The 17236-nt window shown below is 40.0% G+C and overlaps 1 protein-coding gene across 1 annotated transcript in view; it reads right to left on the reverse strand.

Moving 5' to 3' along the window:
* The window catches only part of LOC134348078 (cilia- and flagella-associated protein 47-like), a 712768-nt gene that overhangs the window by 540938 nt on the left and 154594 nt on the right, over nucleotides 1–17236 (reverse strand). Inside the window, exon 22 of the mRNA XM_063050919.1 lies at nucleotides 959–1124. Within this exon, the coding sequence (XP_062906989.1) occupies nucleotides 959–1124 (166 nt within the window). The remainder of the gene's footprint in view (nucleotides 1–958; nucleotides 1125–17236) is intronic.

Consider the following 17236-nt stretch of genomic DNA (forward strand, 5'->3'; position numbering starts at 1 on the left):
CAGAGGCTTTTTCCCAGGGCTGAAATGACTAGCACGAGAGAGCACAGTTTTAAGGTGCTTGGAAGTAGATACAGAGGAGATGTCAGGGGTAAGTTTTTGATGCAGAGGGTGGGAGTGTGTGGAATGGGATGCCGGCAACAGTGGTGGAGACGGATACGATAGGGTCTTTTAAGACACTCCTGGACAGATACATGGAGCTGAGAAAAATAGAGGGCTATGGGTAACCCTAGGTAATCTCTCAGGTAAGGACATGTTCGGCACAGCTTTGTGGGCTGAAGGGCTTGTATTGTGCTGCAGGTTTTCTATGTTTCTGTGTTTCTATCTATGCCTCTGATAATCTTATAAACCTCTGTCAGATCACCCCTCATCAGAGAAAACAATCCAAGTATGTCCAACCTCTTATGGAGAACACATGCCCTCTAATCCATGCAGCAGCCTGGTAAATCTCTTCTACACCCTTTATAAACCCTCAACATCCTCCCTATAATGGGACAATCAGAACTGTATGCAATACTCCAGCCTCATACTTCAGATAACTCTGTGACACTGACTCAGTTCTTCTTCTGCATTGGTGCAGCCTGACCTCCTGGACATGTCCCGTAGCCCAATACTTTATGCACCTTTATCTGTATTATCATCCAATAACTGTACTGATAATCTGATGAAAGGACCTTACAAAGTATCACAACAGCAACCTTGGCTCATTGCCTTGTTCCCTTGTCCTACCAATCACTCCCACCACCTTTTCTGCAACTTATAACTATCTATTTTATCATTCTTTCTCAGTTATTTTCAATGTGAATGGTTAACTATGCTCCCCCTTCAACACTGCTGCCTGATCTGCCGAGTGCTTCCAACATTCTAATTTAATTTCAGATTTCCAGCATCTATAATTTTGTTTTTGTCAGAAAGAGATCATTTACATTGGTATTTTCTTCCTCTTATGAACCTACAGTACCTGTAGCTTTCACTCTGCAAGATGGTGTAGGAGCACTTTGAAGTTGCCCTGAAGAAGAATCTGTAGACGTATCATCATAAGGATCAGGTGGCATAGAACTTGGAGGAGGAGATGGTGATATATTGCCATTAATGTTGATTGGCAGATTAAAATCATAGGCTGCTACCTAAATACAAAAAAAAGTAATTGCTATGTTATATCTTTCCAAAATGAGAATAACTATAATATTTTATTCTAAAAATTTGATGTGAAGTTACTGTGAGGGATGCAATTGGCAAAATACACTGAAAATATGCCGAACATTTCAAAGGATTCTCAAGGGTAAGTTTCCAAACTAATGCACTGATAGAACACAGGTTATAAAAAAAAATAAGATCAGCATAATCAAGCAGGAAAACGTCAAAAACGTCACTAGAACAGAATCAGTGGGCCTCAGGTTACTTGAAGGATTATAATGTCATTAAAAGATATGCATAGAAGCAGGCCATTCAGCCCAACAAATTCATGCCAACCATCGAGCACCATTTTTATACTGATCCTTCTCTAGACTACTTCATTTTTCCCACATTCTTGTCAATAACATACAAAATTATGAGAGGCATATTCAGGGTAGACAGAGTCTCTTTCCCAGAGTAGAAATGTCAAATACAAGAGGACATAGCTTTCGGTTGAGAAGGGCTAGTTTAAAGAAGATATACAGAATGAGGCAAGTAATTTTTACACAGAGAATGGTAAGTGCTTGGTACATGCTCTCGGGGAATGTGGCGGATGCAGATATGATTGCAATGTTTAAGAGGCAAGTACATGAACAGATAGAGAAAGAAGGTTGGAGCAGAGTATCTCAACCATGTGTGGACATATGTGTCGTTTAAATTGACATCAGGTCAGCATAGGTATACTGACCTAGAGAGCCTGTTCCTATATTTGACTGTTCTATGTTTTCTCTGCTCCCACACCATATCCACTATCTCAAATATGCCACACTAGAGGCAATTTGCAATGGCTAATTAATGTAGCATATAAGAAATCCATAAGGATTAAAAAATCCTTTCCAGGTGTGACTAGTCAAAGTAACTCACTTTACTGTCTTACGAAAACTGTGCTGTTCATTGCACTTCGTAATTATATCTTTGAATATATTTTGCCTTCATTATTATAATTCCAAGCAAACTCATCACCAAACTCCAGACCCTGGGAGTTAATGCCTCCATCTTCTACTGGATTCTTGACTTTCAGATCAACAGACTGCAATCAGTAAGAATAGGCAACAAAACCTCTGCCACTATTATTCTCAACACTGTTACTCTAAAGAATTGAGTTCTCAGCCCCCTACTCTACTCCCTGTACACTCATGACTTCATGGCCAGATTCTGCTCTAACTCCGGCTACAAGTTTGCAGATAATACCATTGTAGTGGGACACATTTCAATGACAATGAATCAGAGTATAGGAAGGAGATAGAGAGCTTAGTGACATGGTGTCATGACATGTTGCCTCAAAGTCAACAAAACATCAAGGATGTCACTGAGCTGCAACCTTCATTGAGTCAGAGCACAGAATTAGCTGCTTTTTTAATTGTTTGTTTAATTTTGAATTTTTTTAGGTTCATAAGGATGGTTTTAGGGACAGAGAGGGGAGTTAGAGGTCAGGTTAGCGTTCAGAAATAGAGGTGTGAAAAATCAGAAGACAGACCAGAGTCTATGTCTTCACTCCTCATCTGAAGATCAGCGACATAGATATGGAGCATCCATGGTCAGATGTTGAATGTCAAATGTCAAACTGGCAGTGAATGACTGAGGGTTCACCTAGGACAATGAGCTATCAGCAGGTTCTAGAGCTGGAGGTATGTGCAGACAGAAAGAGTGAGCTACCAATGACCTCCAGGGTTCATGAATTGACAAGACTGGAGTTCAAGGCCTGGTGTTCAGAGTCACATCATTGATGAGTCTGGAATTCAAGGCCTAGTATCCTAGGATTGATATCGAAGATCGTAGCCCAAGGGTCAAATCAAAAGTCTGAAAGTCAATGTCCGTTGGCTGGAGCTGGGTCTGCGAATCTCTGACAGTCCACTGGGGAAGTTTCAGCCCAATGTCTGCAAGCCCAAAACTGTGTCTACTGTCCTGGGGTTAAAGGACGGCATATATGTGTGGATGGGAGGGAGGACAGGACTTGACTTTGCTGTTGTTGTTTCTTGCGTTCTGTGTCCCGTGTTGTTCTGCTAAGCATTGCAGACATGGTATGGTGGCGTGGGAATGTCTGGTGACACTTGTGGGCTCTGCCTCAGCATACCTTCAGGTATGTTGGTTACTAATGCAAATGACGCATTATTTTGATGTGCACATGACAAACAAACTTGAATCTTGAAAGAAAATAGCTGGTCATTGACTTCAGAAAGTCTACAAAAACAATGATGAGGTTGAGAGAGTTAAGAGCTTCCAGTTCTTAGGTGTAAACATCACCAATAGTCCTGTCCTGATCCAAATGCATTCATGTAACAGTCAAGAAGCTTCACCCATGCCTCAACTTCCTTAGGAGGCTAAAGAAATCCAACATCTTCCCATCAATTCTTACTATTTTTTATCAATGCACCATAGACTCTTTCACGGTGGTGACTGAAAGGAGGATGCTGTCTAAGTTGCATGCCATCTTGGTCAATATCTCTCATCCACTACATAATGTACTGGGTGGGCACAGGAGTACATTCAGCCAGAGACTCATTCCTCCGAGATGCAGCACAGAGCGTCATAGGAAGTCATTCCTGCCTGTGGCCATCAAACTTTACAACTCCTCCCTTGGAGGGTCAGACACCCTGAGCCGATAGGCTGGCCCTGGACTTATTTCATAATTTACTAGCATAATTTACATATTACTACTTAACTATTTATTACTATTTTCTATTACTATTTATTATTTCCATGACTATTACTATTTACTATTTACTAATAATAGTATTACTATTACTATTTATTATTTTTGGTGCAACTGTAACAAAAACCAATTTCCCCCGGGATCAATAAAGTATGACTACAACTATGAAAGCATTATGGCTTGATATGTGGTAGAGTTGTGGATATATTTAGCTCATCCCAGGAGCCACAGCAAACTCTACTGTATACTTCTCGTTGACTCAGTAAAGCAACCAGCATAATCAAAGACCTCACCCACCCTGGACATTTTCTCTTCTTCCTTCTCCTATTAGATATAAGATACACAAGCCTGAAAGAAAATACCACAAGATTCAAGGACAACTTCTATCCACTGATATCAGACTCATACATTGACCTCTTGGATAATAAGATGCACCCTTGGCCTCACAAGCTACCTCGTTATGATCATAGTTTACCTGACCCAAATTTTTTCAGTAGTTTTACACTCTATTCCGTATTATTATTGTTTTACCTTTTTCTCTCTCAGTTCACTGTGTATAGATTTGATCTGTATAAACAGTATGCAAGACAAACTTTTCACTGTATCTTGCTACATGAGACAAAACCAATATTGCAATGGAATAAGATCTCCAATTTTAATTGACTGCTGATCACAAGTCCAATAGAATCCAAACTAAAGTGAACTACACTCAGTGGCCATTTTATTTGGTACACCAGTATGCTTGCTCATTAATACAAATATCTAAGTAATCAACCACGTGGCAGCAACTCAATGCATACACATAGTCAAGAGATTCAGTTGTTGTCAGACCAAACATCAGAATTCAAAATACAGTTAAATGTATGCAGTATACAAACAGAATACAACCCTGAGATTCATCTTCCCACAAACAGCGATGAAACAAAGAGACACCATGGAACCCGTTCAAAGAAAACATCAAACACCCAATGCGCAAAAAAAAAGAATCATGCAGATAGCAAAAAAACAAGTGAAAAACACAAAATATAAAACATCCAATCATTGAAATAGTCTAGGAATGTTCATAAAGTTTTCTTCAGTTCAGTTCAATTTAGCGTTCTTTCGCTTGTTGACTGCAGGCTGCAGAGTCAATCCCCCCCCCAATCAAAATTGCACAAAATACAATAAGAAAAAGGAGTAACCAGAAACCAGATTCATCTTAACATGAACTGCAGAGTTCAATCCATAAACCATGTCAATTAAACCAAGACTCCGGCACCTTCCTCTGGAAGCAGTGAGCGAGGGCAATGGCTGACTTATACTTGTGCGTATGGGCTATGCTGTAGGCCTGATTTATACTTTTGCATAGCCCTACACCGTAGCAAGCATGCGTAGTTGTGTCTGCGTCGCTCTGCAACTCACCGCCAAAACGCTAGTTGGCGGTGGGGTTTCTATGCCACTGTGTTGAGTTTCTTCGTGAGAGACAAGGACGAGGAAATGCATTTCAAATATTTCCGGATGTCAGCAGGTAGATTTGTCGATTTGGTTCATCATCTCCAACCATTTATTTCATATCAGTGTACTGACATTCCAGAGAAAAGCAACCAGAAATGTGTAGGAGGAAATGCGATGCTACCAAGCGGACCAATCACAGTTGTTGCGGTCAGTGTTGCCACGACGCATGAGTTACTTTTTTGGGGAGGTGCACGTCACCCTACGGGGTAGGGTACGCGGTACCTATGGCGTACATTTGACACAGAAGTATAAATTGGGATTAAGTGTGAGACAGGTCAGTTGTAGGCACAGTTCTCCAGCAGCAGTGAGCAAGAGAAAGCGTCAGACCAGTCAAACGCAGGCATATGGTGCTAAACACCTGCTCACTTTCTGCTCTTGCCCTCATTGATTTCAATCTTAATCTCCACTTTAATCTGTGAGGTCAGCCAGAAATGGAGTTGATCGTGGGCTTCTTGGCCTCCAGGCCACACACTCTGCTCGAAACCTTACTGAACTCCCTCAGAGACAACAAAGCACCAGATCACTCAAACAGCCCAAAACAACACCATCAAAATGTAAATCATAAATTCCAATAGTAGCAGAATCACATTTGAAAGAAGTAGTTCATGAAATATCTGAAGTATGTCGCCCTTGGTTGCATTGTCCGCTGGCGTCATCTTCTTCCAACATCCAAATGAGGAAGAAATGCGATCTAAGTGACATTGACCATAGAATTATTGTCAGCGTTAGTATCTCGGAAATTGCTCATCTCCTGGGCTTTTCACGCACAATAGTCTCTAGAGTTTACAGAGAATAGTGCGAGAAACAAAAAACATCCCATGAGTGGCAGGTCTGTGGGCAAAAATGCCTTGTTAAGAGAGAGGTCAGAGGAGAAGGACCAGACTGTTCAAGCTGACAAGAGGTTGACAGTAACTTAAATAACCAAGAGTTACAACAGTGGTGTGCAGAAGAGCATCTCTGAATGCACATCATGTTGAATCTTGAAGCGGATAGGCTACAGCAACAGAAGACCGCAAACATACACCCAGAGTATACTGAGTGCAAGTTAAACTGTATTTCAGTAACTAAGATAGCAGAAGGAGGAAGATTCTTGGTCCAGTGGTTTCATTTGACTGTAAGTCACTCTATATAGTAATTGATTACTATAGGTTGAATGTGAATCTGATCACAAAGCTCAGCCATGACTATTGGAATACTTTGCACATTATCCAAAAATATTGAAAAGAGTAAATCATTTTTGATTTCAATCTATAAACAATAAAATAAACTTTCAAGTAATTTGATTTAAATATCAATATCAGGATTTTTTTTTGTCAATGAGTCATTACATGTCATAGAATCCCCAAGACCACACAGTAGCCCAGAAATACCGTTCAAATTTAAGTTTGAATGTGATAGGCAAAGCCTATGATGGCACTATTTATGAAATAGAAGTGTCCATCCACCATATTGAAAAAGACAAAGAAAGATATCCAGGCCCCATGCATGGCATTAGGTTGTTTGCAGGTGTGCACAAGGATGGGAGAAGTTCCTGGCTTCTCTTACAAAAAAAAATTGGAAATTTTATAAACAGCTGAGAAGATAAACAGGCCTAAAATCACCAGCACACTCAAAAGTCACTATTTATAAGAGACCAATACACTTAAATGCACTGATGTGCTAGTATTGATACACTGTGCTCATGTTTCTAGAGTACACCAGGATGTTTCATCAATAATACAACCACCAAGTGTAAGAAATTAATGAAAGGCATTTATTATTTTGACATTACTTTTATTTCTCTTTAAGACCTTTGGTCAGTTTCATGGTTAAATAGCAGTTCTATTGGGGTTAGTGAGGATGATATTGTAAGACCATGAGACATAAGAGCAGAATTAGATGACTCAGCCCATTGAGTCTGCTCCAACATTATGTAGGTTAGGCCTGGAAAACACAGTGGGCAAGGACTGCAAATGTGAACAACATATTGTGATTGTCCCTTTTGCAGATTGAAAGGCTGCAACAAGATAAAAATGTGTATTTATGGAGTCCTTGAGAGTCAACAGGATCCATTCTCTGTTCCAGAGACAAGAGGTCCCGTTACACTGGAAAACCCCAAATCAGCAAAAACAATCCCATCCATCACCAAAGTTAAACTAATTAATCTGTTATTGCTAGGCTTATCTTACTCTCTTTTTTTTGTTGAATAAGTTGTTCACATTTGCTACACTCCAGTTCTCTGGTATTACCTTATATCATCCAAAGTGGCTTAAAGAGCATTAGTGTCCCTAAGACTTCCTTCAGAACCTTATGATTTACTCCATCTGGTGCTGATGGCTTAACTATTTGAATTTCAGCCAGCTTTTCAAATTGCTCCATGATATCAATGTTTAACTTATCTAGTGCTCTCAACTTTCTTTACTATTAGTTCCAAAACATTATTTTCTTTGGATAAAAGAGATGAAGTCTTCACTTAATAACTAACTCAGCAGCCTTAATATATCATATTCCTCTACGTACTAACCATTTTATTATGGAACACATCTGGATCCCTTTCATTTAGCTAATCTTTTCTCATCAACTTTCTTTGCTTTTTTAAGCTGGTTCTTAATGATATTTTCTACCAAACATCTGTAAGTAAACTTTTTTCCTCTGTAATTTTTATAACATTCAGAAAATCCTGAATTGTTTGCTCTTCCGCTGTCCTTCATGGGAATGTGGCTCAATTGAACTAACTTTTCCTGATAGGCAGTCTGTTATTCTTGTACAGCTGCCTGTCAACTTCTGGTTCCAATTTACCATAAGAGCTAAATTCACTGAAATTTGATTTCCTCCAATTAATTACTTATACTCTGGATTGCTCAATCTTGTTTTTCTTCAATTATTTATCATCTCCTAAACATAACCCTACTGAGATTGATGCAAATGACCAAAAACTGACCAATTACCTAACTGTACCCTTCTTTGAGTCTCATGGCAGATACTTCGGAAAAGAACAAGATTCCCTTCATAACATTAGTGAAGGTGCTAACAGTTATCCTCAAGTTCCTTTTAAATCTTTCTTCTCTCATCTACAGTAGGCTTCTTCATTTTGCAGTCCCCTACGCTACGGAAAGCATTCAAAGAGGCTTCTTCAATTCTGATCCATTGTGCGTAGTTTTCTGGCTTATAAGCTCTGTGAGTTATTCCAAGATATAGCAATCACATGAGGGTCATTAAAAGTTATAGAGGTAATGAGAGGATCATTAGTTTTATCTTTGCTTGAATGGCAATGTGAACTGTTGTGGAGACACTGGATAGAGATGTTGGGACTGCATTGTATGTAGTTAAAGGTGGTGTCATACCCCACCCCTCTCTGTTCAGGGATGAGTTTTCCAGTTTGACAACAATGGCTTCTTTAACCCCTCTTTCAAATCACCTGTCCTCCCTGTCCAAATTGTGCACAATGTTATCATCAAAGGAGTGTCCCTTCACCTTTAGGTGTAGATATGCAGCCGACTCTTGAACTGAGGCGTTAGCCCTCCTATGTTGGGCCATCCATTTTGTGAAATAGTTGTTTAGTCAATATACAGATCTGTGCAGTTCTCATTGCATTGGATAGCATATACAATATTGCTTGTTTATGTTGAGTGTAGGATCCTTCTTTGTTAAACTGGAAAACCACTGGTAATAGCTGAGAGGTTTGATTTTACTAAAAGAACCAATCAAAGGATTGAAGCATTTCTGAATACATTGCAAAACTGTGCAAACTTTAACAGTACTGTGACTTTAGAGATAGACTTTCTGATGCTCTAAGGGACAGGCTTGTACGTGGCATGAATAGTCAAAGCATTCAAAGAGACCTAACCTTAGAAAAGGCATTGACCATTGCAATATCATTAGAAACTGCAGCTAAGGATGCAGCAGGATTACAGAAAAACAGGTTAGAATGTAAAATATACAAAATGTCCTTGAATGGTGCCAAAATCCAAAAATGTTATCAATGTAGTAAATCCTCCCATCATGCAAATGACTGTTGATTCAAGGAAAAAGTTTGCTGGAAGTGTCACAGAACACATAGAGAGAAGGTGCAAGACAGACAAAAAGCACAACCGAGTGAAGTTTCAAACACAAAACTAAGCAAATGCATAGAGTGACCAAATGTGAAACAGAATCAGACAACACAGCATCTGATAAAAGTGAGCTGTCATACCTAGGACTGCATAGTATTTATGAAGCAGATCACAAAGTCATCTGGATCACAATTGATGTGTTTGGTGTAAAACTGAAAAAGGAGCTGGATACAGGGTCAGCTTTGTCTATAATTTCAGAGGCTGACTACAACAGACTGTTTTCTAAGGTACCATTTGAGAAGACCTCAATGATGCTAAAGACCTACATAGGTGAAAAAGTGTCTCCCAAAGACAAACTGAAAGTGAATCTGACATGTGGAACCAAATCACAGCAGTTAGAGCTTTATGTGGTGAAAAGTAGAGGGCCAGCACCTTTCGGACATGAATAGTTGAGAAAAATCCAACTAAGCTGGCACTCAATCAAAACTCTCAGAGTGGCATCAACAGGAATTGGCAGCCTAAATGATAGCATTAAACAGAGACTGGCGCAGCTGCTTAACACTAATGAGAAGGTCTTTGAGAAGGGGATTGATAAACTCGAAGGCATGAAGGCCAGAATTGAACTGGATGACACAGCAACACAAAAGTGGATGCTGAACTGCAGAGCTTGGAGGCATCTGGAATTCTCTGTAAGGTTGAGTGGAGTTATTGGGCCACACCCATTGTCCTGTTGATCAAGAAAGGGATGGCCAGAGCCATGCACATATGTGGGGATTTAAGGTGAGTATCAACCCAGTGCTGTGTATTCTGCAGTATGCCCTGCCACAAATAGAAGGCATATTTGCACCTTTGGCAGGCAAGGATAGGTTTTCAGAGATTGACTTGTCTCAAGCCTATCTGCAAATAGAGACTGAGAAGTCAAGCAGGAAGCTCATTACAATCAACACTCACAAGGGACTGTTCAGTATAATCGTTTTGTCTTTGGTGTCACATCAGCTCCAGAAATTTAGCAAAGAGCAATGGACCAAGTGCTCCAAGAGATCCCAAGAACACAATGTTACCTTGATGACATCATTGCGACTGGCAAAAATGATGACAAGCACCTCCAGAACCAGGCTGAGTGAGTATGGTCTGCTTGTAAAGAGAAAGAAATGTGACTCTTTCAAGAATGAAATCTCACATTGTGGACATGTCATTGACAACCATGGCTTATATAAGTCACAACAGAAGGTTGAAGCAGTGCTACGGGCACCCAAACTGGAAAATATGTCACAACTCAGGTCATACTTGGGCCTTGTAAACTACTAGCACCGGTTTCTCCTAATCATTGCTACAGTGCTGTGCCCATTGAATGCACTGTTGAAGACAGAAACAAAGTGGGAATGGTCAGAAAGATGTGAAAAAGCATTCAAGGAAGCAAAGAGACGAATCATATCAGTTGAACTGCTCACCCATTATGACCCATTGCAGCCCATAAGACTGGTGTGCAATGCGTCCCCTTATGGCATTGGAGCTGGTTTGTCACACACTATGAAAGATGGATCTGAACATCCAATTGCATTTGCATCATGATCACTGACAAGTAACAGAAGCAACTACTTACAGATCGACCAAGAGGTCCTTAGTTTAGTATGGGGAATAAAGAAGTTCCACCACTATCTCTACGTACAAAGGTTTATGCTAGTGACAGAACACCAGCCCCTTACATGCACTTTCAATCCCAGGGAGAGAATTCCAGTGATGTCGGCTGCCCAGTTACAATGTTGGGCATTGTTCCTAGCAGCCCACTCTTATGATATAGAGTTCAAGGGTGCCAAGTAACACAGCAATGCTCATGGCTTGTCACGTCTTCCATTGTTGGCAACTGAAGAAGAAAAACAGAAGTGTTCCACATCACATAGGTGGACTGGTTGCCGGTAACAAATTCTGAAATATAAAGGGAAACAGAGAATGACCCGACATTGTCAAAAGTCTATGAAATCACCATGCAAGGATGGCCAGCTCATGGTAACCCTATGTTTCCAGAATTTTCAGTGAGACGAGACCAATTGTTTGTTCGTCAAATGACACTGTTGTGTGGATCTCATGTTTTGGTTCCCTCTAAACAGTGCACCAGAGTGTTAAAGAATCTGCATGAAGGGCACCTGGGTACAGTCGAGACGAAGAGTCTCACCCAGAGCTACGTGTGGTGGTCAGGAATAGATAAACAGATTGAGGTCTTGGCCAAAAGCCGTTTAGAATGCCAAAAGTACAAAATTCACCCCCACAGGCACCATTACACCCATGGGAGTGGCCATCATCACCATGGCAAAGAGTACATATTTGCTGGACCATTCATGGACTTCATGTTTCTGATTGCTGTGGATATTCATTCGAAGTGGCGGTGGTTATACCGATGAAGTCAATCACCTCAGCAAAGTGTCTCCGCTCTGAGGACTATCTTCATCAGAAATGGCTTACCGGAACATATTGTAAGTGACAATGGTCCACAATACACATCAGAAGAATTCCGACTGTTCATGAAGGAAAATGGCGTCAGACATTTCAAATCATCTCCTCACCACCCAGCAATGAATAGGTTAGCTGAAAGGTTTATCTAAACATTGAAGAAGTCCATTAAAGCTAAGGACAAGGAGGACTTCTCTCTACAGCACAAGGTGGACAACAAAGAAAAAATTTGCAGATGCTGGAAATCCAAGCAACACACACAAAATGCTGGAGGAACAGCAGGCCAGGCAGTATCTATGGAAAAGAGTACAATTGACGTTTCAGGACGAGAACCTTCATCAGGATGATTTCCTTTTTTGTGTATCAGAATGCTGTTTATGTGACAATAAATCAAACACCTGCAATGCTGTTCATGAGCAGAAATCTGAGATCTTGCACAGACTTCCTTAAAACAGACCTATAGAGGGAAGTGCAGAATAAACAGTTCAGTCAGTTGCCATGTGAAGCTGCAAGGACCTGCAAGATTGGACAGGAAGTCCTAGCCCATGATTACCGAGAAGACAAGAGGACACCCAGTGGGATAGCTACACAAACTGGACCGCTGATACATACATGGAGATGTCATGTGGACCAGATGCTGGATTCTCAACTGAGGAGTCAATTGCATCCAACAAGACAACATATTACAGTCACCGGACTTAACCTCTCAGTGATCATCATGTCACTGACAGCAATGTGACACCGGCAACTGAGAAGACACCTGCCAAGCCTGATGCCACTCCACAGATCCAGAGGCTCAATGAGAACTTTGTCATTGACAGGACACTGTCAAACCTGATGCCACTCCACAGATCCAGAGGTGCTATCATGAAAAATACATAGCGCCACCCAAAAACTGAATCCTTAGAACCATGAAGTTAGATATAGACCATTATTGTGAAAGCATGTTTATTTGGAGCATGGTTTATGAAAGGACAATTGAATGTTTTGTACATATATAGTTTTATGTTGCATTAATCTAAAAGGGGAGGAAGTGTAATGTATAGATCTATTTCTTTAAGAGCAATGACCCCCCCCCCACCTCCAACACTATGTATGGACTGATGTCTGTGCATGTGTTTTGATCTGTTGTCTATATGTGCGCATTGCTCCTTCTTCCTTTCGCTGCAATTTGAATACACCAGTTAAAGCCATCTTCCATGCGCATGCTTTTATTTAATTGATATATAGTTGCAAAGACACAACACTGACTTTGGTGTTTGTATTGCCCAGGTGATCCAAGGCCATGTGAAGTGCCGTTGAGATTGCGCCTGCCGTAGACCTATTGTGGCAGCAGGCAGATTGCAGTGGATCCAGGTCCTTGCTGAGGCAGGAGTTCGTTCTAGCCATGACCAACCTCTCAAAGCATTTCATTGTCGTAGATGTGAGTGCTACTGGGTGAGAGTCATTGAGGATCTCGCACTACTCTTCTGATACACAATGCCATCTCTGATGAAGGCCAGTGTGCTAAATGCCCTTTTTACCAACCCATCTAACTGTGATGCCACTTTCAACATACTATACACTTATACTCCTCGGTCCCACTGTTCCACTAAGCTGCCGACCACTTACCATACAAGTTCTATAACAGTATTACTTTCCAAATGCATCACCTCCCAGTTATCTGTATTGAAATCTAATTGCTATTCCTCAGTCCATTTCTGTAACTGAGCAAAATCCCCCTGTAATCTATGTGAGATATGTGGCTTGTGATTGGCCTCTCTCCAGATCTCCTTACAAATTTCTTTCTGGGTCTAATGAAGGTATATTTGAGATAAAATAGGTGGTTCTAAATTCACCCGAGACCTACTGATCAGTGTTTACAGAGTTGTATCAGTTGGAGGCAATCCATTATAATTATCTGAGATTTAAGAACTAAATTCCTTTAATTTTGTGGACTTCCTTTATTATGTGCCATTGTGTGCCGTGAAAAAAATAAGCCTGAACTAATTTCTGGACATTTATTGCCCAGAGCACAACAAACCATAATTCCAACAATATCCCCAGTTCCAAATTCTTTATTGGAAAAATTATTGGAAACCTTCATGGTTTCTAGAACTGAAACACTCATCGACCATGAAAAAGGACCTAGTGCTTTGCTGGTGCGTGTGATGAATAAACTCTTCTTGAAAATCCTTTTCAGAAAGGTGTCATAGCAAACATTTATAATATAATTATGAAAATACATCCAGACGTATCTAATAAAGTTAAGATCAATTGGGAAAGGGAACTTAAGATTACTTTACCTATTGAAAAATGGGAAAAAGTTCTTCAATTAGTTAATTCATTTTCTATATGTGCTGAACATGCATTGATACAGTTTAAAGTAGTGCATAGTGCTCATATGTCCAAGGATAAATTAGCTCGTTATTACTCTCATATAAATCCTAAATGTGATAGATGTCACTCCAAGATATCTTCTTTAACTCATATGTTTTGGTCGTCCTCTTTTAAAAAATACTGGAAAGATATCTTTGGTACTATTTCAGCTGTTTTGAGTATTGATTTACAACCCCAGCCTATTACCGCAATTTTTGGTTCACCAATGATAGAACCAGATCTTTCAACATCTTCAGCTTATCGGATGATTGCATTTCTTACACTAATGGCCAGAAGATCCATTTTGCTGAATTGGAAAGAGATCAATCCCCCCACCACATTTCATTGGTTCTCTCAAACTACATTGTGTTTAAATTTAGAAAAAATTAGAAGTGTTATTTATAATCCCTCTATTAAATTTGAAAATACTTGGAGGCCATTTATTCAATACTTCCATATGATGTAATTTGACCTTTTCAAACCTACTCTATTTCTTTTTAGTATATGTTGAGAGGAGGGGAGTCAACGACACTAGTGTTTCTTTTTTTTTGTGTGTTTCACAACAGCCCATGTCTTTTTTTTCCTGTAATTTAATTGGTTAGTCTTGTTAGATTAGTATTTTTGGGGGGGATATATTTTTTTTTTTCCTTTTTTCATGTTAATTTGTTTATATATAATATTTGTATCCTGTAAGATCAGGAGGTTTAATATCCATGTACTAACTGGGTTTATACAACAATGTAATCCCAATAACTTTGTATGATTGCTATATTTTGTTAACCTTTATCATTACGATACTAATAAAAAGATTGAAAAAAAGAGCTTCCAGCTGTCTATAGGTACTGATTATAACCAACATTTCAATGACAATCTCTACCATCTTCATCAGGTAACCATCGGTTATAATCAGAATCTGCATCCAGCTGGAAGCTCGAGAAGAGTTTATTACTCATAGATTGTATCAGTAATTTCTTCAAAAATTAAACTAAATTAGATTTGAACTGAATATTTTTCATTATTTAATTATTCCTGGCAAATTTATGACTGCTTTACAATTATGATTCAAATATATATGAAGAATTTAATGTTTCTTATATCAAACCTGCAATTTGAAATCGTTTTTTAATTAAAATTTCTTTCACATCCTCTGCAATTCATTGTAAAGTTGAATGAATAACTACTGCCCTCGGGTGGCTTCAGCAGATCCATACACATAAATTAAAATACAGAAGCTCCTTGAGTTATAAATATTCAGATATCAGACTTTACACAAATTCTCCCTTACATTTAGTCATAGTCATACTTTATTGATCCCGGGGGAAATTGGTTTTCGTTACAGTTGCACCATAAATAATAAATAGTAATAAAACCATAAATAGTTAAATAGCAGTATGTAAATTATGCCAGGAAATAAGTCCAGGACCAGCCTATTGGCTCAGGGTGTCTGACCCTCCAAGGGAGGAGTTGTAAAGTTTGATGGCCACAGGCAGGAATGACTTCCTATGACGCTCTGTGTTGCATCTCGGTGGAATGATCTCTGGCTGAATGTACTCCTGTGCCCTCCCACTATATTATGTAGTGGATGGGAGACATTGTCCAAGATGGCATGCAACTTGGCCAGCATCCTCTTCTCAGACACCACCGTCCAGTTCCATCCCCACAACATCACTGGCCTTACGAATGAGTCTGTTGATTCTGTTGGTGTCTGCTACCCTCAGCCTGCTGCCCCAGCACACAACAGCAAACATGATAGCATTGGCCACCACAGACTCGTAGAACATCCTCAGCATCGTCCAGCAGATGTTAAAGGAATTTTAAAGCAATTTTCAAACTAATAATAATTATAAACACAAGAGATTCTGCAGATGCTAGAAATCCAGAACAACACATTGGTAAGGCCAAACTTGGAGTATTGTGTACAGTTCTGGTCACCCAATTATGGGAAAGATGTCAATAAAATTGAGACAGTACAGAGGAGATTTACTAAAATGTTGCCTGGGTTTCATCTCCTAAGTTACAGAGAAAGGTTGAACAAGTTAGGTCTTTATTCTTTCGAGTGTAGAAGGTTGAGAGGGGACTTGATAGAGGTGTTTAAAATTATGAGGGGGATAGATAGAGTTGACGTGGATAGGGTTTTTCCATTGAGAGTGGGGGAGATTCAAACAAGAGGACATGAGTTGAGAGTTACAGGGCAAAAGGTTAGGGGTAACATGACGGGGAACTTCTTTACTCAGAGAGTTGTGGCTGTGTGGAACGAGCTTCCAGCAGAAGTGATTGAGGCAGGTTCGATGTTGTCGTTTAAAGTTAAATTGGATAGATATATGGACAGGAAAGGAATGGAGGGTTATGGACCAAGTGCAGGTCAGTGGGACTAGGTGAGAGTAGGAGTTCAGCATGGACCAGAAGGGCCGACATGTCTTGTTTCCGTGCTGTAATTGTTATATGGTTATATGGTTAACACACACAAAATGCAGGAAGAACTCACCAGGTCAAGCAGTATCTATGGAAATTAATAATGTTGACATTTTGGGCCAAGACCCTTCATCAGGACTAGAAAGGAAGGGGGAAGATACCAGAAAAAAAGGTGGGGAAGGGGAAAGAGGGCAAGCTAGGTGACAGGTGAAGCCAGGTAGGTGGGAATAGTAAAGTCCTGGAGAAGAAAGAATCCAATAGGAGAAGAGATTGGACCATGGGAGAAGGGGAAGACGGAGGGACATCAGGAAAGAGATAATAGGCAGGAGAGGAGAAGAGGTAAGAGACCAGAATAAGAAATAGAAGAAGAGGGAGGGGAAAAGAAAAATAGAGAAAGCAAAATTACTGGAAGGAGAAATCGATGTTCATGCCATCAGGCTGGAGGTTACCTAAATAGAATATGAGGTGCTGCTCCTCTACTGTGCAAGTGGCCTCATCGTGGTCCATGAAAGAGGAGGCCCTGAACCAACATGTCAAAACAGGAATGGGGATAGAAATTAAAATCTTTGGCCACAGGGAATTTCTACTTTTGGCAGATGGAGCAGAGGTGCTCCACAAAGCTGATACCCCAATTTACATCCCATCTCACCAATGTAGATGAGGTCGC

This window comes from Mobula hypostoma, chromosome 6, assembly GCF_963921235.1.
Source record: "Mobula hypostoma chromosome 6, sMobHyp1.1, whole genome shotgun sequence".
In the NCBI taxonomy this organism is placed as follows: domain Eukaryota; kingdom Metazoa; phylum Chordata; class Chondrichthyes; order Myliobatiformes; family Myliobatidae; genus Mobula; species Mobula hypostoma.